At 36.0% G+C, this 23,132-nt stretch overlaps 1 protein-coding gene across 1 annotated transcript in view; it reads right to left on the minus strand.

Annotated features, from left to right (window-relative positions):
• Nucleotides 1–23,132, minus strand: part of LRP1B (LDL receptor related protein 1B) — a 1,812,620-nt gene that overhangs the window by 456,045 nt on the left and 1,333,443 nt on the right. The window contains exons 36-37 of the mRNA XM_072757648.1: nt 2,293–2,427; nt 1,588–1,717 (exon numbers count right to left, since the gene is read on the minus strand). Of these exons, the coding sequence (XP_072613749.1) occupies nt 1,588–1,717; nt 2,293–2,427 (265 nt within the window). The remainder of the gene's footprint in view (nt 1–1,587; nt 1,718–2,292; nt 2,428–23,132) is intronic.

Raw genomic sequence — 23,132 nt, forward strand, 5'->3', positions numbered from 1 at the left:
GACTACTTCTAAATTATTGACTAAGAGAAAAGCAGTTATCAGTCAACAACTTATTCTTTACCAGCCAATGTACTAAGACCTGGAAATAGAGAAATGAACCAAACACACATGTCTATTCTCCTCATAGCACAGTGAAGAATGGAGACATCATCCAGTCCAGTGAAAATATAGAGCTACTAAGCAAATAAATATAAGCAAATAAGCAAATATTGTGCATGGAATTTATAAAAAATGAAAGTACTAGGTACTTTGGTGTCATAGAATAGAACAATCTAATCTGTTTACAAAGCCAGAGAAGGATAAATAAAATTTAGCAAAGTAAAAGTCGTAAGGAAAGCACTGCCAATAAAGGAAAGAGGTTTTTCAAAGGATGGGAATAGAAAAGAATAAGAAATATCTGAAAATATTTTTAAAACTACGTAGTCCAAGAGAGATTGACTGAGATACCAAAGAAACAACAGTAGGAGTTTGAGATTGAACATTTGCATAAGATCTGATTAAGAAAGATCACACACACACACACACACAAAATCACAATAGAGGAGCCTGGGTGGATCAGTTGGTTGAGCATCAGGCTGTTAATTTTGTCTCAGTTTGTGATCTCAGGGTCATGAGGTCAAGCCCCTCATTGAGCCCCACATGGAACTTACATTCAGCACAGAGTCTGCTTGTCCCTCTCCCTCTTCTCCTCCCCTCACCCACTCACTCTCTCTGTAAAATAAATAAATGAATAAAATCTTAAAAAAAAGTATCACAACAGAAATTTTGGGCTTTACACAAAAGTCAGTGGGGATGGATCCCTTGAAAAGATCTAAGCAAGAATTATAGTAAAAGAAAAAAAGAATCACTGTAGCCCTTAATGATGTTAGGAAATGAACTGGGAAGTTATTGCAGTGTTGTATGTGTAAGATAACAGATTTAATTAGAATGGAAGTTGCAAAGATGGAGAGTGGTAGATTGGTAATATTTAGAAAGGAAATATTAACAGAACTTGATGGCAAATTGAATTCATTTCAATTTTAGATATGCACAGAGTGCCTATGAAACATCCAAATGGAAAAATGGAGATGTCAAAAAGGTAGGTAGACATATTTATCTGGAACTCAAGGCAAAAAAAATACAGAGGTTGGGATGAACATGTTTTGGCAATGATAGATTTATAAATGGAAACTGAAGCCTTAGAAATATTGAAGAAGAGGTTGGATACCAATCATTCAGCAAATAAGTGAGTATCCACTTTGTAAACAGTTGTAGGGCAGAATTCAAATTGAGAACCTAGAAACATTTTGGTATACTTACTTGGATTTACACATACATTAAAGAACTGCATAATAAATATGACCCCATCAAATGTGTTCCGAAATATACATCACAGAGTTAAAATAAACTTTTTCTTTTTGCTTAGGTAAAATATTGAATTTCATTTCAAACATTATAACCTGAAAATAAATATTAATATGGACATCATTTTTTTAAATGAAACTTAAGAAAACTCACTTAAAACTCAAGATATATATATATATATATATATATATATATATATATATATATATATAAACTCAAGATATATGTAAAGCTTAAAATTACCCTTTCTCTGGGTGCACAGCAATAGATCTTGGTTGATCCAGGCCTTGGGAAATAATTACATAACGGAAAGAACCATTGAGTCTTGCAACTTCAATTAAGTTGAAACCATGATCTGTCCAATATATGTTACCTAGGAGAAATACAGATATGTTTATAACATGGTTGTAAGAAAGAAAATTATTAATTTGTTATGGCTAAAAGCAACTTTCTGAACATTCACATATAATCAAGAAATCATTTACTTCCTATATTTCTTAATGTGTACATTTTCTAACCAGAAATCTGTAAATAAACTAATATGCAAATACTTCCTAATCTTGCATATCTGTAGTTTAAACCACATAGTGATACACTTATATGCTAAAAATAAGTTGAAACTTCTCTCACCTAAAGAAGGGATCTATTTTAACTTTCTACTGACTCCAGGCAAAAGAGAACTTCTAACACTTTTGTTTACCTGCCTCACAGTTCCCAGGAGATTTGGGCATAGTTAACACTACATACTCTACTTTTGCATAAAAACACTTGTCTAAAGGCTCAAAAGCATTAGAAAGAATGAAGTCAAGAGCAAAAGAGACTATTTATCCCTGTGGCTAGAAGTACAAAAAAAAATTGTGATGAGTTGGAAACAGAATTTTTATGAAGGAGATTGAGACCCTAACAAAATAGGTGAGAAACGAGAACAGAAAAAGCCATGGATTATACCAGCAATCCAGTCAATAGCTATCCCCTCCACTCTTCCCAAGCCATTGGTAATGATATCTTCTTTCCAAGTCTGATCTCTTTTAGCTCGGCTAATTTTATTGAAGCCCATGTCTGTCCAGTAGATGGTATCATTTTCTATGGGTAAGACAGAAAGAAAAAAAAAAAACAAAAAACAAAAAAACACACACATACACTATAAAAGGTATCGATATATGCATTAGGATTACATTGCATTAGTATTTGGGGGGTTATCATTCTGGGTTTACCAGGCTATAAATATTCTTCAGGACAATTTATTAACACAAATAGCAAGAAAGATGTTAAAACAACATGAGAGAACCTAGTCAAAAGGCTTTTGAAAAGTACTTTTGAAATATACTATCATCCTTGATTATTTTTTCTCCATTTTCCTGCTCATTTTAACTCAATAAATACTTATCTCACATTCTTTTGCAACCTTGATATCAAACCATGCTATTTTGGACCACAGTTTTTCTCTTCACACCTATATCTGTGTCTGAGTTCTCTAAGTAAAAAAAAAGAATACTATTGGAGATAATCAACAAAGTCTCAAAGTAGAGAGATAATGGAAAGAAACATAAGGGTATTTCAACTATATTGAGAGTGTTTTAAGCATAAGGTCATTCAAAATGTATAAAGCTTTAAAAATGCCCTAGCATCCAATTATTCCTTCTGAGGTACTAGTTTCCCAAATGTCAACTACAAACTCCTTACATTATTTTTTAAACTCTCATTGTACAAACGGGCTTAAGAATACTTGAAAAATGGCTCTATGCTATTGTAGAGTCTTTAAATAACAGTGCTTTTTGAATATTTGAATGAAAAATGTGTCTAAAGATTATAAATGAAATATATGTGCATGCATATGCATAAAGGGTAGCAATTATAGACCAATGATTTTAAATATAGCCACCAGAAAGACACTGGGGACAAATCATTAAATAATAAATTTGCCACCAACTAAGTAAGTTTTCGTGTTGTGACCTACGTGGCCATTTGAAGAACAAATCCTTTAAGGCCAATATAATTTCCCTCTGGCACAGTGACAGACTATGGAAATAAAGAAAAAGCAATTAGTATAATAAAGCCATTTATCAGTAAGTTTTGAGATTCCATTTCAAATAAAATATAGTCTAAATTATTTTGCCTAATTGGAAAAAGATTCCAAAACCCCCTTGTTCGCAAGAATGGTAAGTCAAATATATAATTGTTTGAAGCAGAATAGATACCATTTTCAAATATATATCTGGAAAGCAAGAACTTGCTTGATTTTTCCAATTCTTTAAAAGTATTAGTTAACATGTTTCATTTTGAAATATTGAATCGATGAACAACAAAAAGTATTATTTTTGCATCAATACTAAGCATTATGCCAAATCCAAACCTCTTTTGCAAATATCTAACTACCATATATCTAACTACCTACTTTGATTCTCCACTTGTATGGAGAGAAGGCAATCTATGTATACAAAAGACAAATTCTGGATTTCTACCTGAAACATTCTTCTCTTGCAGTCTTCCACATAACAACTCCACATGCCATGATGATATATGATGGATGGCATCTCCAACTTTTGTTTCTTGAGCTAAAAACTTCTTATTATCCTTGATTACTTTTTCTCAAACTTCACATCTAATCCATCACCCAAATACTCTTGTATTCAATCTATTACCAAGTATTTTTGGCTTTTTTTATTCTTCCTTCAAATCATATCCATCATCCAACTACCTCGCACATTCTCTGCTACTTACAGTGGTATCCAAACTACTATTAACTCTTGCCTGAAGTAGAGTGGACTCTTGAACAACCTGAGTGTGAACTATGCAAGTCCACTTATACACATATTTTTTTCAATAAATATATTGAACAATATTGGTATGTCACTCATGATTTATCTTGTAAGCAGATGACATAAACTTGCAGTGTAAATAAACTCAGCAAAGTACTGCAAGTGTATTTCTCATATGATTTTCTTCATAACATTTTCTTTTCCTAGCTTGCTTTATTGTAAGAATACAGTATTTAATATCTACAATATACATACAAAATATGGGTTAATCAACCGTTTATGTTATCGCTAAAGCTTCTAGTCAGTTCGGCTATTAGTAGTTAAATTCTGGGAGAGTCAAAAGTTATATGCAGATTTTTATACTGCACAGAGGTCAGTGCCTCTAACCCCCCCCCATTGTCCAAGATCAATTATATTGCAAATAGTCTTCTAACTTATTGCCCAGCTTCACTTCTGCCTCCATATTTTCCTTCCCTCCCCAGTCGTTTCTCTATTTAGGGACCATTGTTAGAAAGTAAACAAGATCATTTCTTTCCTCTCCACTCAACTCTCTAATCATTTGCCATCTAATCCAAGGTAAAATTGAAATTCCTTCCCATGAACTTCATGATCTACCCATATTCTTCAACCCTCTCTTACCTGACGTCCTTCCCCTCACTCATCATCTTTGGTAACGGACCTTCCTCTTCCTAACACAAACCAAACACTAACAGTCTAAGGTTCTTTACATTACTCTTTCTGTTTGGAAGCTCTTTCCTCAGGTACTTGCACACGTCCATCTTACCTCAAATATCATCCCTTCTTATTAAAACTTTCCCTGACCACTCTATAAAAAAATTATTTCCTTGCCATGCTCTTCACCCCTTACCAAACCTATTTTTGTCCATAACATTTATTACTGTTGAACCCATTATGTATGTGTTGGCTTGTTTCTTCAGTGTCTGTCTGTCTTATCTCATGGAAATGTAATCTCTGTGAGGGTTGGAACTTTATTTTGTTCACTGCTTTATCCCTGGCACCTGGAATGATAATACCTGACACACAGTAAGCTCAAAGTAAACTTCTGGTGAATAAATGAATGAATGTGTTATGCTATCCAAAGACCGGCTGGAAAGAGGTACAGGGAAGACACAGCTTTTGCCATGAGAAGCTTTATAAGCTCAATAAGGAGAAGGTATGCACATGAAAAAAAAGTGACTAACAATTCACAATCGTGTACCATGAGCAGCATAAGTAGTACAGGCAAGTAATTTTGTAAGAGTTCAAAGAAAACATTCATGATAATCTTCACAATTTTTAGGAAAAAATACCCTATTTTGTATGAGAAACTTAGTTTTGTGCTACCGTATTATAGCTCTGCCAGCCTGCAAAATCCTATTCCATATAACTAGGAAACATTCTTTCTATACCACTACATCTTGCATAAAGTTTTGTTATATGGAGCTGAAATTGGGGCTCTGCATTTCTTCTTAGAAACAGACTGTGAGAATGGTGCTCGAATGGTTCAGTTGGCTAGTGTCCAATTCTTGATTTCAGCTCAGGTCAGGATATCAGAGTCCTGGAGTCCAGCAAACATTAGGCTCTGCTCAGCTGGAGTGCGCTTAAAATCTTTTCTCCCTCTCCCTGTGCCCCTATCCTACTCTTGCTCACTCTGTGTAAATAAATGAATAAAATCTTCAAGAAAAGAGAAAGAAATGGACTGTCAGATAATTCATATGGAGGGATTGCAATTGACCCAACTTTTACCAATGTGGTCACATGTGCAGTAGACACTTCATGAATATTCATTTTTTTGAATAGATTAATTTGTAATGCTGAAGGTACCTCTAAGTGGTCAAATCCACTAACTCAGGCACTGAGGAACTGAGAAGTTTCCTTGTAATATTTCTACTAGATATATTTGGGAGATTAGTGAGCAAATAAATCATGTGGTGATACAGTAAGGAGGACCAAAAAACAGAAGAATTAAAATAGTCATTCATATCCAAATCCCTTTCTTAGCAATTCTTTCACATACATACTTCATACCTAGACACTCTTAAATGGATTAGGTTCACTAATATATAGGAATATGTTTTCAAAAAAAAAAACACCAATATTTTTTCTGATATCTGGGAATATCTGCAAATAAGCATAAATTATGTCAAGAATGTTTTAATTAGGAATAAAATCAGGCTGAAAGTTCATAACAAACTACAAAAATACAAATGGAAATACATATAAATATAGAAAGGAAAGACTATCATAACTCTGTTCTGATACTTATCCCAAAATATGATTTTTTTAACTTTATCTTTATTTAACAGGTACTCATAGAATATTTAGTATGTGCTAAACATTATTATAGGCTTAGGAGTTATGGTGAACATGATGGACAGTCCTTGTAGTCATGGAGTTCACTTCTGGAATTCAATTAAAAATAAACCTACCTTAATAGGTAGGTCCAGGAATCTGTTTCTCCATTTACAAAGGCTGCCTTAAGGCATGCAATTCATTAATTCTCTTGTTTAGTTAAGATAATGGCCTCCAAACATTCCATTCTAAAACTTTGACACACATAATGGTTACCTCTAACCCAAACCCTATTTTTTGTTCTTTCAGAAATCATTTTGTAATTTTTGGGAAGAAGAGACTTTCTCATAACACTTCTACATTTTCTAATCATACATCTCAATGCTGTATTTTGTTTCTGGTCTGTGTCAGTCATTTCAACTCAAATACTGGATTCAGCCTCTTTCCCTGATCCACTTCCTAGAATCCCACCCACACATAAAATACAAATAGTACAACAGAATTTATGGAAGCATGGGATTGGGAGATAAAATCTTCAAACTTAACATTAGATACTTTATACTAAAAAATGCTCTGGTCATGGCCACAAGCGCTGGTTTTTCAGTGACAACCCTGGCCTCACACTTCTTCTTCCACACCTTTTCCTCCCATCTCAATTTATCATTCCATTCCCTTTCAGATTACTCAGTGTCCAAAAAGAAACCCTCTATACCTATTGTCCCCAACCTCAGCAACAGGTGTGCCTTTACACAATTTAAATGCAATAGTCCTGACACCATTTCCAGAATACCACATTTGGGATTTTTTTTTTATCTCCAGTTGGAAATCTTTAAATTGGGGGAAAAAAAAAAATATATATATATATATATATGTATGTATGTATGTATGTATATGTGTGTGTGTGTGTGTGTGTGTGTGTATTTTTAAATTTGTTCAGTTGCTTCTGATGAGACAGGGAAACTGAAGGGACCCCTTTAAAAAAAAAGCTGGGTTTTTTTTCTCTTTTTTCCTGTGCTCCAGCTTCTATTCTGCACCCCTATCCCATTCTACACATGCCTTGTAATGCAAATAGCATACTACTTCCTTGTAAGGGACAGAGACAATGGAATGTTTGGAGTCTTCCAGCACAATAGATAACATCTAAAGAGTGACTGGGCAGGGCCATGGTAGATGTTCTCCAAGACCACTGACTCCAAGCACCTTGACACCAAGACTTCTGGCTTCAGGGAATGAGTGATTTATGAAAGACACTTGGACCCTGTCCTTGTTCTCACCAGTTCCTGGATCCCTAATCTCTAGTCAAACCCCAGATCCCAAGCAAAGAGGGGACTCCCTCCTTTTCTTTATGAGTCTCCCTGACACTCAGCTCATCTGTATCTGCTCTCTCTATATCTTCAATAAACTCTACTTTCACTTCCAACTGGCTCATGTTTGATTCCCACCTTGGATGGTCCTGCAGGAACCCCTCCAGGTCCTTGGAACTGTCCTACTTGCATCTTTGATATGCCATTGGCCCCAGATCTTGTAAGACTCACTGTTCTTCAATCTATGCCTGAATCAAGCTAAATCAAAAGGCAGCTCAAGGAAATTACTTTATGTGGATTCTTCTCCATTCTCAATAAACTGTTTTTTTATTGAACTATGTGTGATTTGTCCTCTGCCCCATGAATGTATGTATGTACTGTTAGCTTTATTCTTTTCTTTTAGATTATACAGACATTATGAGCCCTGAAATTGACAGCATTCTTATCTTTGTACTGATTATTAGAAATACCAAAATTGTATTTGCTGCCAACTTTCAGCAAAAATACAGAATTTTACAGCATACAGTTTATGTCTAGCTTAATGTTTTTTTTTTTCCCCTTTTTTTCCTTAGGACTCATTCCCTCACATCTTGTTTATTTTACTGCCATTCCCACATTTTTGTAAGTACATACAGTAATGTTTAGAATAAGATACGATATATATGTGTTAAAAAAAAAGATGATTTATTTATTTATTTATTTGAGAGAAAGACTGAGAATGGGAGAAAGAGCATGCACAGAGGAAGAGCGAGAAACAGACTCCCCACTGAGCAGAGAGACTGATGTGGGGCTTGATCCCAGAATCTCAGTGTCATGACCTGAGCTAAAGGCCAATAGTTAACTGAATGAGCCACTCAGTATGAGATACACGTTTTTTAACTTCTCAAATCATACATTATACATTAAATGATATTAGAGTTAGCTATACACACTGTAGGGAAAGGCTAAACACCAAACAAATCAAGATAGTGTAAGAAAATGTTAAATAGTGACTTTTGCTTATTTTTCCTCATCTTTTAAGAATTTCTAGTTTAGTGTGTACTTAATATAGTAAATATATTCTTTACAAGTAAATAATTAAAAAGTAATAAATAAAAAAACACTGGTATTTTCAGTCAAAATCTTTTCTTGTTTAAGCAGTAGTTATATGATAAAAAAAGAAAGGTCTGCTACTACTAGCATGCCTGCTACTTTCCAGGCACACCCCATTTTTGACACACTCAGTGTCATGGCACACTAGTTGAAACCACAGGAGCAGACTGTGAGTGCTATAGAAATCGAGAGGAAAGCAAGGTGCATCAAGGTCATCAGAAAAAACCTCAGGGAAGAAGTGAGGCTTTCACTGATCCTTGAAGACTGGGTAGCACTTGGATTAGCATTTGGAGAAATGATCAATATAGTTGACAGAAACCTAGTCGGGATAAATAACTAATTTAATAAATGCAGTCATTTTCACAACAATAGGATGGACAATAAGAGCATTTCAAGTAGATTTGGGAGCAAAAACTATGATGACAGCCTGTGCTGAATTCATCAGATATCTAGGTACAGATACAAATTAAGTTCTACTTTCTATTCTTTTCCAACTTTGAAAGCATTTCTTTAAACATTTTGCAGGTTAATAAGGACCCAAGTTCTCGATATTTCATATTAAAAGGATTCAATAATAAAGTGCTAATGAATTACATTTGTTTCTTTCATTTTGAGAAAGGCAAATCAATACAAACGCTAATGGGCAATTTTCTTAGAGCAACAAATCACTAAAGAACTCCATCCTTGTGAGTAAATAAAATAAAATCTGCAGACTTCAAAGGTTTTAGATATCTTAATCCCCTTAAGGTACAATGTTATGAAACCTTAGATAATGTACATTCTCTTTTAAATTACTCCTTTATCAAATAAGAAATACATGCCCGTCTAGCTTTTGTGTCCTGAATGGAATTTGCATTAAACACACTTATTATAAAAGCAATTCCATTTTCAGGTTTTGAACTGTTTCCTCTCAGGGTAACAAAAAGAATCTTTCACATTTTCTTAGGCATTCACTGTTTTTTCTCTTCAAAGCAATTGCACCGTGCTGTTTTTCACATGCATTAAGTTAGTCCTCACAGCCCTTGCGTTCCTAATTTTGACTTTCAGGTAGCATATGAGAACTAAAATGTGCTGTCACAGTCTCATTGGCTTCAGATAGAAGAGGACCAATTGCAGCTCCAAAGAGAAATTGTTTTAATTTATTCTGTTTTAGATTTTCAAAGCTAAGCTATAAAATTGAGACAGCATGTTGAATAGATATGTCTTCAAGGGACACCTACTCAGGCATTTCTTCAGGAAACTATCAACCCATTTCAGAAAACGATGCCATCTGATTTCACTTTTATTTTTGAATAAGGAAAGACAAAAATATTATTCCTCTAATATGTTTGGTTTCTTTGTTATGCCTTGAATTAGTAAATCAGACAAAGATGGAGTGTATACCTTAAAAACAAAGGCTTTCTCAGCAAATATATTTGCGTATATATACATTTTTTTCATCATCACCTCCGATGAAAAAATACCTTAAGAAGTTTACAGAAGAGAGGAATGTAACATAATAGCTAAAGGCTTGGGTACCATGCTCTGAATCAAAAATCTCAGCTGGACTTCTTAGTGGCTCTATGACAAGCACAAGTTACTTAAAATTCCTATTGAGTTTCCCAGTATGTAAACAGGTAATAATAGAGATGCCGTGAGGATTAAATAAATCAGTCTTTGTCTAGTACATAATATAATAAAGCATCAACTATTAAAATTTAAAAACACAAAGCATATGATATAATAAAATAAAAACTGTAACAACTAATCAATTTGGTAATTTTATATGCTTTTGAAGTTTTATTGTGGTCTTCGTTTAACATATAATTGTTTTTATAAATTTAAAACTGTGGATAAAATATTTTGGTATTTTATTTGCAAAAAGAGAAAAATCTATTTTTAGTTAATCTCATTCAAGGAAATAACAAAGGTAGAAAATCAAACATAATTAGACTTTGCTGTATATTTCCATTCACCATCTAAGAATTTTTATATTAAAATTTAACATTGATTTGGAAGCACAGTGGCATCTTATATTTTCAGAAAGGCAAAGTTAACTTTCTATGAAGTTACACAGATATTGATTCTACTTGAAATTGTCAGTGTCTGCTGTACTTAAGGGTAGGCCAAAATATAGATACATTTTTCCCCCCAGAACAGAAAGAAGTTGTTATTAACACTATTAAGAAATCAATAACAATTTTTCCCAATTGGTGTTCTAAATGCTTATGTGTATCATTTAAATCATAGATGAAAAGAAGATATAAGAATCTTATTATAGGGTAGCCCTGGTGGCATGGCGGTTTAGCGCCGCCTGCAGCCCAGGGTGTGATCCTGGAAACCCCGGATCAAGTCCCACGTCAGGCTCCCTGCATAGAGCCTACTTCTCCCTCTGCTTGTGTCTCTGCCTCTCTCGCTCTCTGTGTCTCTCATGAATAAATAAATTAAATTAAAAAAAATAATCTTATTATACAATTATTTTCTAGTTTAATGTCACTATTGAATCGTAGGCAACATGAAAATAAAACAGTCTATAAATGTGCCCTGCTTGGGTTTTCAGAAATAATGATTCTTTTTATGAACAAACCCTTGCTAAAGAATAGAAAAAAAATATATAAATCGATAATTTTTATTGAGTGCTATATGCATTATAGGAGATACAAAATTGACCAAGAAGCCTCTTTCAATCTTCGTGGAGAAGCAATCACCCTCTCCTAAGTACTTGGTAGCCATACACGCTACCCATCATTCCTTAGTGAATTGCAATTGTCTCTTGACCTATGATGGGAGTACGTTTTAAAAGAAGGCTATGTATTCTCCTCCTAGTTAGCTCCACAGAAGCCAGTGTAATACTTTGGGCTGCATAGATACAAAAGCTCAATGAATGAATGATCAAGTATGAGTCAAATTCAATGTCAGAAAATAAACCCATCAGAGCTACCCTCAATCTCCTTCTTTACCTGTGCTCTCTCATTTGATGAAAGGGACAAAATTCATCACCCAAACTAAAGAGTTGAGAGTTATCCTTGACTCTTTCTGCATCTATTTACCTTATCCCCACATTCGATCGATTACTAAGTTCTGCATGTTTTTAACTGCTTCTTCTACATCTTTTTTTCTTTAGTCTGCTTATAGCACTATGGTTTTATTCAGGTCCTCACCATCTTTCTTCTGAGTTATTGTGACATCTTCCTAAATGGTCTACCTTCCTATAATTTTATTCTCCTCAAACTCATTCTTACAGTGATCAAGGTAATTTAGCTAAACTGCAAACCAGATCTTATCACTGTTCATGTTTCTAGGTTTCTCATGACCCTAAGATGAAGTTTAGATTCCTTAGTAAGTCATAGAAGGCCACCTATGATCAAAAGTAGCCTCCAAAAATTTTGTTGAGTAGAACAATTAAAATATCCATCCTTAATATATACATATATATATGTATTTTTTCATCCCTTATACATATACACATGCATGATAGAAGTTTTTAGAGAAACAAGGAAAAGTAAATCAAACAGTTCTCCTATTTTCTCCTATCTAACTAACTTATTTAGTTACAGGATGTGTACCTTGCTTCCTTCTTGGAAAAGATTCAACCCAGGAGTACTTCTTTGGTTTTTGTCTATTATACCTTCCTTCCTCAATCTTGACTCTAGTAGAACTGCCCTGTTTGCAATCACCCTCACTCACTCTACACACATCCATCATATCATTTCTCCCTCTATGCCTTTTCTCATGTCAGTTTCCTGAACCTCTTTCCCAAGAATCCATTATTCAGACATTAAGACTCATGCATTCCCCCCACAGGAAGCCTTCTTGACTATCCCAGACTAGGTCATTGTCCACCTTGCTGCTCTCATAATGACTCATGCTTATCTCTAAGAACTGTACTTAACACAAAGTATTGCACAGCTCATTTTTTTATGCACCATCCTTTCCAGTAGACTGAAATTGTTTTTTATTCATCTTGGATACACTATGTCTATCTACAGCTTTCTGTATTTGATAACTGATAAGCGTTGATATACAATTAATAATAATACAAATAGAATCAAGTAAATGGTAAAAAAAAAAAAAAAAAAAGGTATAGCAGAGTATTAGCAACACCCTCCAAAGAATGGTAAGATAAAATGTAATTGTCAGGAGGAAGTAATTTCAAAAGGTAGCAATAGTTTGGCCCATTATCAGATCAGCAAAAGAATATGCATTGAGTGTCCAATTTATGAAACCATATACCCTCTCCTAGGGCAAAATATTAAAATCAGGTGGCCGGATATAACTATAGTAAGTAACATTTTATAATGTTTCATTATATATCAACTATAAGTTAAATGAGCAAAAGATGGTTCCAGAAAGTTTAAGCTCAAGAATCAGAGCACTTTTTGAAATCCTAAATATTTAAAATTAAGACATTTGACAAGCTATATACAAAAATATACAGCATTCATCTCATACTGTTTAGCACCACTCCATAGTGCAATTATATGATGTCTTAGATTTCCTTGAATTAGATGATACAAACAGATAATGAATTGAAACAGGTGATGGAACACATGGAGTGTTCATCATACTCTACTCTCTACCCTTTTATATATATTTCAAAGTTTCCATCATAAAAGTCTAAATAGTGCTCCAACAGATTGAAAAGAATTTCTCCTTTTGTCATTCCTAATCAAATTCTGAAGGTTTAATGGTAATAAAATATAAATAATCTCTTATCTTTACATAACTTGAATGACACTCTCAGTATTCTAACCATACCAGAAACTAAGAAACTCCAAGAATTTCAACAAAATTTTACCTGAACTGTACTATATTAACCACAAAATTACCCCCAACCCTCCTCAAAGAAAAATCCTTGATACAAAGAAAGTATTTACTTGAGCCAGTCTTTGGAGGGTACATACTAGACATAGTGATACTCTTGGTCTCAGCAGAATTAGCAACAGGTTTGCTAAAAACATAGAGTCTTAAAGGAGTAAAGGCAAGAGGGTGATTTTTTTCACCTGAATTAGACTATTCTAATGCTGATAAAAGGTTAAAGATAGGCTAGGATAAAATTAAAAAAAAAATCCCCATTTCACCTTACATTATCAGGTAAATTAAGAGATATAATTTAATATAAAAAATAATAATTAGGAATATTGGACATTTTTAAAAATGTAATATATCCCAGAGAGATAAAGAAAGACAAGACTCCTCAAGCTATTTTCATTCAGCGAGAATACAAATGAAATGGTTTTAGAAAGTTTGTGATACAACATCTTAAGAAGGGTAGATCAAGGACAAAGACTTGTTCTGAAGTAGCTAACTTGAAATGTTTTCCATTATCAAAGTAGAGATATAACAATTCTTTATATATACATATGCTGTGTATGTATGTGTTTGTGTGTGTGTGTGTGTGTGTGTGTAGATTTGTGTATATTCACTCCTCCTGCTACATTTCCTTGAACTCCAAGCCTCTTTGATATTAAAAGAAAAACAGTGACAGACTGGTAGATAAACAAATATATGGGTCTACAAAAGGAAACTCTAAAACTTCAGGAAGTCTAGTGAGTGGACCTGCCCTCTTCCATTGGACTTCAGATTGAGTCAATGCACACCATGAATAAGACTTTATTTACAGGGACACCTAAGTAGCTCAGTGGTTGAGCATCTGCGTTTGGCTCAGGGCATGATCCCAGAACCGGGATAAATCCCACATTGGGCTCCCAATGTCTCTCCCTCTCTATTTGTGTCTCTCATGAATAAATAAATAAATCTTTTTTAAAAAGACTTTATTTACTATAATATATCAAGCAAAACATTCACTCCTGTTCAGCATTCAAGTATCGTTCAGGCTCCTACACTAGGGCTACTAGATATTTGCAAAATAGACTTATTTACCATTCCTCTCCTTAGCCATGTGTATTGCACTATAAGCTTACCAAAAATAGGAATGTTGAATTTTATGAACCACCCATTGATGACATTAATATCCCTCCATGTCCCCAGGTATGTCCTGGTGTCTGAATGGCCAGGTGGACCTCTGACATCTTTCAGGAGATGTTTCAGCAATCTGCTCACAGCTGACAGGGGGAGAAAAAAAGCCTCTTACCAGTTTCCAAGGATTGTCAGGGCCTACTAAAAATGATCTTTTAGTGGAGAGCAAGAGGGTGTACTCTCTTCTACCTTTTCTGCTCTCCTAGAAGGAAGCTTATGCACACATTTGGTGCCCTGATTTTTGTGTCTGCTGCGCAGAGGACATCTCTTGACCACCTGGCTCTATTGGCCAAGGATGCTTGTGATCCTGTTCCCATCTGACTATCAAATGAGGAAGCCACTATAGAAAACAGGATGGACATTTATCAAAAAATAAAAATAGAACAGCCATATGACCCAGCAATTCCACTCTGAGTTTTTAATCTCAAGAAAACAAAAATGCTAACTCAAAAAAGATATATGTACCCCCATGTTCATTGCAGTACTATATATATAGTAGCTAATGGAAATAACCTAAGTGCCCATCAGTGGGTGAATGGAGAAAAAACATGTAATATATGGACTATTATATGCTATATATCGTAAATAAAGTCTTTATATAAAAGATGTGATATATGGACTAATATATACTATATTTCTATATATGATGGACTATGACTCAGCCATAAAAAAAAAATGAATGAAATCCTGCCATTTGCAACAAAATGAATTGGACCTTGAGGGCATTATGTTAAATGAAAGGTCAAAGATGAAAAATAACAAATATTATATAATTTCTCTTATATGTGAAATCTAGAAAGAAAAGAAATAAAGAAGTAAAAAAGGAAGGAAGAAAAGTAGGGGGAAACAAGATTGGATTCCCTTGGAGAATTTGAAGATAGATTGTTAAGAGAAGAGCAATGTGCTCAGAGATACATGAATGGGGATAGCACAGATGCTTTATTGTGGTAAATACAGAGATAACTATGTATTCTTGACTTAATGAAGCATCTCAGCTTGCCTGTATAGTTTTCTAGCAAGTAAATTTTATAATTTTCTTAGGAGAAAAAAAGAGATTATAATGAGAATCTAGGAAAGGGAAAGATTATATCCATTTGGAAAACTATACTTTGAAGAAGCTCTGAGAATATTACATAAGGGAACATGATGTCCATTGGAACATGAAAGAGTGACAGAGAATAGTCAGAAATCAGGTTTTAAAGCCTATTTCGATTTGCATAAAACATCTAGTTTATTTGTTGTAATGAAAAGATGGCTTCGGTGCTAAGAATTTAGGATTTTATTTGATGATGATGATAATGATGATGGTGGTGGTGATGACACTGTCACAGCTAGGATGACCAACCATCATAATTTGCCCAGTATTCTGGTCTTAGCGCTAAAAGTCTAATGTTCCAGGAAACCCCTCACTACTAAAAATGAGCTTGTCAGTTCTCTAACTTTAGATTTTGTAACTGAAAAATGGGCCCAGCTGCTGTGTTCTGGATCTACCACCATGCTGTGTCAAGACTGCCCTTGGCTAATGACTGTGTGAGGCAGTGTTGTTATGGTAGTCCCACTCCTGGAACATGTGAAACTCCTCTGATGGGCAACTTTGGCTCCCCATCAGCCTTCCTGAAACTTTACTGAAACCACACCAGTCTAAGACATTTTCTACCTAACCCCTTTTCCTTCTATCTTTTGCATAAGTCAGACCTGCACTGTAGTCTTACAACTCTCCTCATTTTTTCTCACAAGTTGTTCTTCAATAAGGGTTTTGCATATCTAATCCTGTCTTGACTCTGTTTCCCAGAGGATCCAAAGTAGTACAAATGATGTAGGAGGAGCCTGAGAAAATAAATGGTAAGATGGGGCTATGGCTATGGTTTCACTCACATGTGGAATATAAGAAACAGCACAGAGGATCATAGGGAAAGGGAGAGAAAACTGAATGGGAAGTCATCAGAGAAGGAGAAAATCCATGAGAGATTCTTAACCATAGGAAATAAACTGAGGGTTGCTCGGGGGAGGTGGGTAGGGGAATGGCATAATTGGGTGTTGGGTATTAAGGAGGGCATGTGATGCAATGAGCACTGGGTGTCATATGCAACTGATGAATTGCTGAGTACTAGTTTGAAACTAATAATGTGCTATATGTTGGCTAATTGAATTTTAATTAAAAAAAAAAAAAAGATGGGGCTATAGGTCTGGCTCACTCTATACATAATAGACAAAGAGGATATGGCCCTGAGGATGCCTGGCACATGCACAGTTCTTGGCACATGATGTTCAAGTACTATAATTTTCATGAAAAGTGACCTGAGAAAACATCTTGTTAAATGATATATCCTTAAAGGGACAATGACTCATGCATTTGAAAAATATGGAAGAAACAATGACTACAAAGACATTAGAGTTGGCTAGTTACTGCTACATTGTAATGACACTCTAAGGAGGGATAATGAAAAACTGAGAGCTGTTCACAAGCAATTAAAACTAAATGTGAGGGTCGATATGGGGAAATTACAAAGTGACAGTGGAAGAGTAGACACAGCTAAGCAGCAAATAGAAACTATAATAGTTAGATCTACAGAATTCCAGGGATGTTTAAATGCTCAGAAAAGACAGGTCTGCTATACTAAAACTAGAGATCTGGTTGTTAAAACCTGGGACCCTGAAATATGGATGAGAATGGTGGATATTCCCAAAGGTGCTGGTCCTTGAACTATCCTGTTGGACTCAAAGTTTGCAAAGGTTGTCCAATTTCTCCTAGTAAAGGCTACCACCTTCCTTGTGCTGAAAGATGTTGCAGAAATACTTCATCTGCAAGGCAAAAGATACCTCCTTCCTCCAGAGCTGTACTCACTTCTTCTGGATGACAACTACAGTTAAATCTCAATACAATCAAGCTGGAGGGATTGCTGAACCTCATAAAGGGATCATACACAAAAGGAATTCTGAGGAATAGTTAGCATGATGACCAGGAGCCAGAGAAGTATCCCTGGAATTGGATTTTGAAGGTGCTTGGTCAAGAGGGGCTAGAATATAAGATGAATAAGCAAGGATTCTTTTACATAGGAGCACTTTCCCAGTGTATTGATGGAATTTAACCCTTTGGCAAGAAGTCGGGAAGTAGGACACAATCTCTGTGAAGGTAGCTCTTAAGGCATGGAGACATTATGCTATTCTCCATGCAGAAACATCTTGTGATGTTTCAAATAGTATGAGAAAAAATAAAGAACATGAGAAAATAAAGTGGACATTGAGAAATAGATTCTGTAAAGAAAGAAAACCCACCAAGCGATCTCAGGGGACACACTCTTCCCCAAGGTTGATGGCAATATAGTACTGAGAGGGGCACCAGCACCACCAAGAAATTACAGTACTGGGGGACTGGGGAGACTGAGAGCCACGAAGGATGCTACTCAACATTTATTACCCAAAAAAATAACAATGGAGAAGCAGAAGCTAGAGGGTGGTTGTCCCACTAAAAGTCATGATACTCTGCTCACATCTCTGACCCTAATTTTCATATCCAGAACCCACTGATGAAAAAGTAGCCAAATCCCCCAAACCCTGCAACATTGTGGCAATTATACAACTATGATGAACCTTCTAGATCTTTCATCAAAGGGACCTCCAAACATTCACTTGAGTTAGTTGATATTGGAGAAAGGGAAATATTTAGATATCTTTATTATTAGACACAGTGTCTAAGTTGACATTGATACATCATCATTGATCCCTTGCAATGGAGCTTACACAGGCTAGGTAATAACTGAAGTCCTGGCTAAATTCTGACTCATTGTTGCCCAATGAGTCCATAGACCCACCCAGGAGTCATTTTCTTAGTCCCAGAACATATATTTAAAATTGATATGCCTGGAAATTTGACAAACCTCAACGCTGGGTTTATTGTCTTTGGAATAAGTAAGAGCTATCGTAGTGGGAAAGGCCAAATGGATATCTCTAAAAATATGTACTCTCTATCCCCTCCCTATCCAACCTGAATGGTCACCATTAAAGACAGGCAGTGGGCTCAATTATGCTTCTGCTTAAAAGCCAGTCTTGCCCCTGCAAAATGATTATGGCCTACCACAGTCTTAACCAAATGATAGCCCTAGTTGCAGCTCCTATGCTAGATGAGGTATATTACTAGAGAAGATTAATAAGGCCTCAACCATGCAGTATACAGCCATTGATCTGGCAAATGCATTGCTTTCAATTTGATTTAAGAGGAGGATCAAAGATAGTTTTATTCATATTTGATAGATGATAACATTCATTTATAGTTTTTCTTCAGGACTATGTTAATTTTCTTACCCTCAGTGAAAAAAAGCAAAAACAAAAATAAAAACAAAAGAAAACAGAAAAACCTATTTAAACATAGTCTGAAGAGATCTGAAATCTGGACCAGTAGACATCCCAGAGAATATTACACTAACTCGTTACATCAAATACATCAAACTTCTCAATCAGAATGAACAAGTGGTAGCTAGGATGCTGGAAGCATTAGGAAAACACACATGCTCCTGAGGGTTAGAGATAAATCCTATAAAGATTCAACAACTCGCCATTAATGATATTAATGATAATAATATCATATTAATGATATTAATGATATCATTATGAGTCTAATGGTGAAAAACATGCCAAAGTTGAGGAAAATGTTCAAGACAAATCATTGCATCTTGATATCATTACTATAAAATAAGAACAGTACTTTGTAAGCCTCTTTGGATTCAGAAGATAACATAATCATTCCATGCCAAAGATTATCACTGTAGCCTATTTCCTTGGTGACATGGAAAACTACTCACATTGAGCATGATGCAGAGCAATAAGTGGCTCTGTAGTAGGTCTAGGCTGTGATGCAAGCAGCCCTGTCATTTGGGCCATATGATCCAGCAGACCTGAAGGGTGTCAGTGGTCAGAACAATATGTGGTATGGAGCTTACAGAAAGACTTAACAGGAGAATCCCAACACAAGTCCTTAAGATTCTGCAGCAAGGCTATGACATCTGTGCCAGAGAATTACATAATCCTCCAAGAAAATTCTCGCTATCTTATAGGTTTCTAGACCCTGAAAGAAAACAGAATGCCTGACCCTGAGGCTCCAAATAGCCATGCATCTGGAACTGCCCATCATGAGTTGTCCTCATGTCTATGTAGAGACTCCAATCAAGAAAAGAAGAGAGAGGGGATCCCTGGGTGGCTCAGCAGTTTAGCGCCTGCCTTTGGCCCAGGGCGCGATCCTGGAGTCCCGGGATCGAGTCCCACGTCGGGCTCCCGGCATGGAGCCCGATTCTCCCTCCTCCTGTGTCTCTGCCCCCCCCCCCCCCGCCATGTCTATCATAAATAAATAAATAAATAAATAAATAAATAAATAAATAAATCTCTAAAAAAAAGAAGAGAGAAAAAAAAAAGTTAAGTTTGTTTTATAGATCACTTAGCTTAATATATGGGTAAAAGATAAACATAAATTACAGTTGCATTCAAGAGTAGGCCTCATAGTGAGTAGAAAGGGGGAAAATATCATCGCTATGGGCAGAATTGTGAGTAGTACACCAAACTGTTCACCTGTGTGAAAGAAGTAGCCTGAAATACTCAGGTATATAGTTCTGAAGCAGTGGCCAGTGGCCAGTCTATATGGACATGGGACTGGAAAGATAATAATTGGAACATTAAAGATTAATAGATCTAGAGTGAGGGCATGTGGATTGCCATATGGGAGTGAACACAAAGTGCAGAGATCTTTGCATCACATCTTAGTTCCTATTAGAAAGCACCCACCACAAAAGAAGTATCGATAACCAAAATGCCTTAATCTTTCAACGTAAGCCAAGCTTCATCAGTCATCCCAGACTGGGTAAATGAACAAAGAGTTCATGGTGGCAGAAATATAGGTTCAATGATATGGATTTCCACTTACCAAGACCAATCTAGTTAATTTTACCTCTGAACATCCAATTTACCAGCAATAGCAAAGAGTGAGCCCATGATAAGACACCATTCTTCAAGCATATCAACTGATCCCTTGGTGACAATTCAACTATGTCAGGCACCTTCCAACCTGGAAGTGTCAGTGGTTCATTCTCATGAACGCATTCTAGGTATTGACTTGCCTTTCTTACTGAAACCTGCAGCCAGCACCACTACACAAAGGCTTAGGAATCCCTATCCACAGGCATAAATTCTACACAATCTAGAATCTGCTCTAACTATCCAGTTCACAGTGAAAAAGGTGTGAGAGTGGGCACATGAGCATGGGATCCACTGGTTAAATTATATACCACACCATCCAAAAGCAGAAGGGGCCTCATAGAATTCTGGAACAACCTTTTAAAGACACAAAACATCAGCTGAGAAGCAACATTCTCAGGGTGTCATCATCACGTTATAGTATGTTAATTCAATTAGAGACCTCTAAATGGTTCTATAGTCCCAATAGAGCAATTTAGGCTCTAGGGACTGGAAGATGAAACAGTAGAGTCTCACTTTCATTCACTCTCAATGACCCATTAAAAGATTCTGTCCCTTCTCTTCCCTGCAACTTTGGAGGGATTGGATTAGAGCTTCTGGTTTCTAAAGAGGGTACACTTCTGCCAAAGAGCCATAAGCAAGGGTCCCACTGAACTACAAGCTTTGGCTCCTGTCAAGAGACTTTGAACTTTCTTGTGTCTATTACTACTACTACTAAGCAGGTTAAAAGAGGACTCACCATACTGGTATACATGAATGACCCTGAGCAGGATGAGGAGATAGGGCTGCTTTCACATAATGTGGCCAGGACAGGATATGTACAGAACTGAGTAGTCCACTTGGGACCCACCTACTTTTCTGCAAGGACACATGTAGCAACCCAAGTCTGAGAAGAGTTACCAAGGATTCAGTCCCCTCTGAAATTAAGGTTTGGGTCACAGATAAGCTACCTAGTCCTGCCAAAATGATAGTTGAGAATGAAAAGCAACTGGAATAGACAGTGAAAGAGGAGGAAGATGATTATTGTGGCCTGAGATTAACCACAGCCATAAAGTCTATCGGTCCTACTAACCTCCCTCTTCTAAATTTCCCCACAAGGAGAGAGGCCTAAAGGAACTACAGAGTTGTTTCTAAAACCTATATAGACACAGATATATGTGGTAAAAGGGGTGCTCTTTGGCAGTCATGAATATGTACTTCTCAAATCTCTGCCTATGAAGAGCATAACTGACCGAACCCACCACTGATACAAGGCCCTACTTGCAACAGGGTTCCCAGATGATGACTGAGTATGACATAAATACTGAGGCAGACACACTTCTGTGAAATGTACAACTAATCAAATGGCAACTTTGGCTCAAGAACTCACAATCAGCTTTGCTAAAAATCTCTTAGAATTGTACAGCAGTCTAAAACTTATCCTATCCAAACTTCCTCCCCTAATTCCTCCCCAGCAGTCAACCTTATAACACATTCCAACTCAATCGCACCAGTCTCATCACCTTTATACTCAGAGACACTTTCCCCAATCAAGCTTGTACATGCCAAGATATGAATATATCATATTCATATGAAAATGAATGATGAGAGAAGGGTGGAATCTCATGCCCCTGGCCTTTGTCAAAGAGTTCAAACTGGCACAAATAAAATGTTGTATCGATCTACACTATTATCTTCTGTACTGCTACAGTCTCCTCTTAGAAAAACAACACAACACAACACAACACAAAACCCAAAACTTGGCAATTCAGGTCTGCCAATATACTGCATCACAGAAATGATGTGTAGTTAAGTAGCAACTGTCCCTGCTAGGTCATTTGCAGTATGGTCTGCCACAGTCAATCCCCTCAAGGTCTCCCTCTCTCCCTAACTATTCACACAGAAAATTTCTCTGGCCCCTGTAGTCATTTGAGTTTGTGAGACTGGCCTAGTACTCTAATAAACTAAGGTGCAAAGGTACCTTCTGAGAATGAGATTATAGGATGGGTTGAAGATTTAAAGTGACAAAGTATGGCTACTGTAGAGGTAGAGATGGAGAAAGAAGACTGTAGGCTATACAGGGATTTGGGGATTTGCTAAGCAAGGATGTCAGAAGAGCACAGAGTGTAAAGATTTACAGTTCATTAATGAAATATCTGGCTGCAGAATACAGGCTCTGAAAAGAAGTAGAAAAATTACAGAATAAATACAATGAAATATAAGCAGATGGAGTCAAATCACTAAAAGCTGAAATAAGGACAAAGATTAGGTTCTGTGTGGGGTGATACAGAGGTTTTGTGTAGAAACGGGTATTCCCATTTCTATCTACCTCCCTGGGAGAAAGTACATGAGATTAAATTTATACTTTTCCATTTGAACAAATAATTAATTCCAGATACTGAATTTCCTATAACGATTACTAAGTGTCCTCTCTAATAAAAAT

This window comes from Vulpes vulpes, chromosome 5 (genome assembly GCF_048418805.1).
Source record: "Vulpes vulpes isolate BD-2025 chromosome 5, VulVul3, whole genome shotgun sequence".
In the NCBI taxonomy this organism is placed as follows: Eukaryota; Metazoa; Chordata; class Mammalia; order Carnivora; family Canidae; genus Vulpes; species Vulpes vulpes.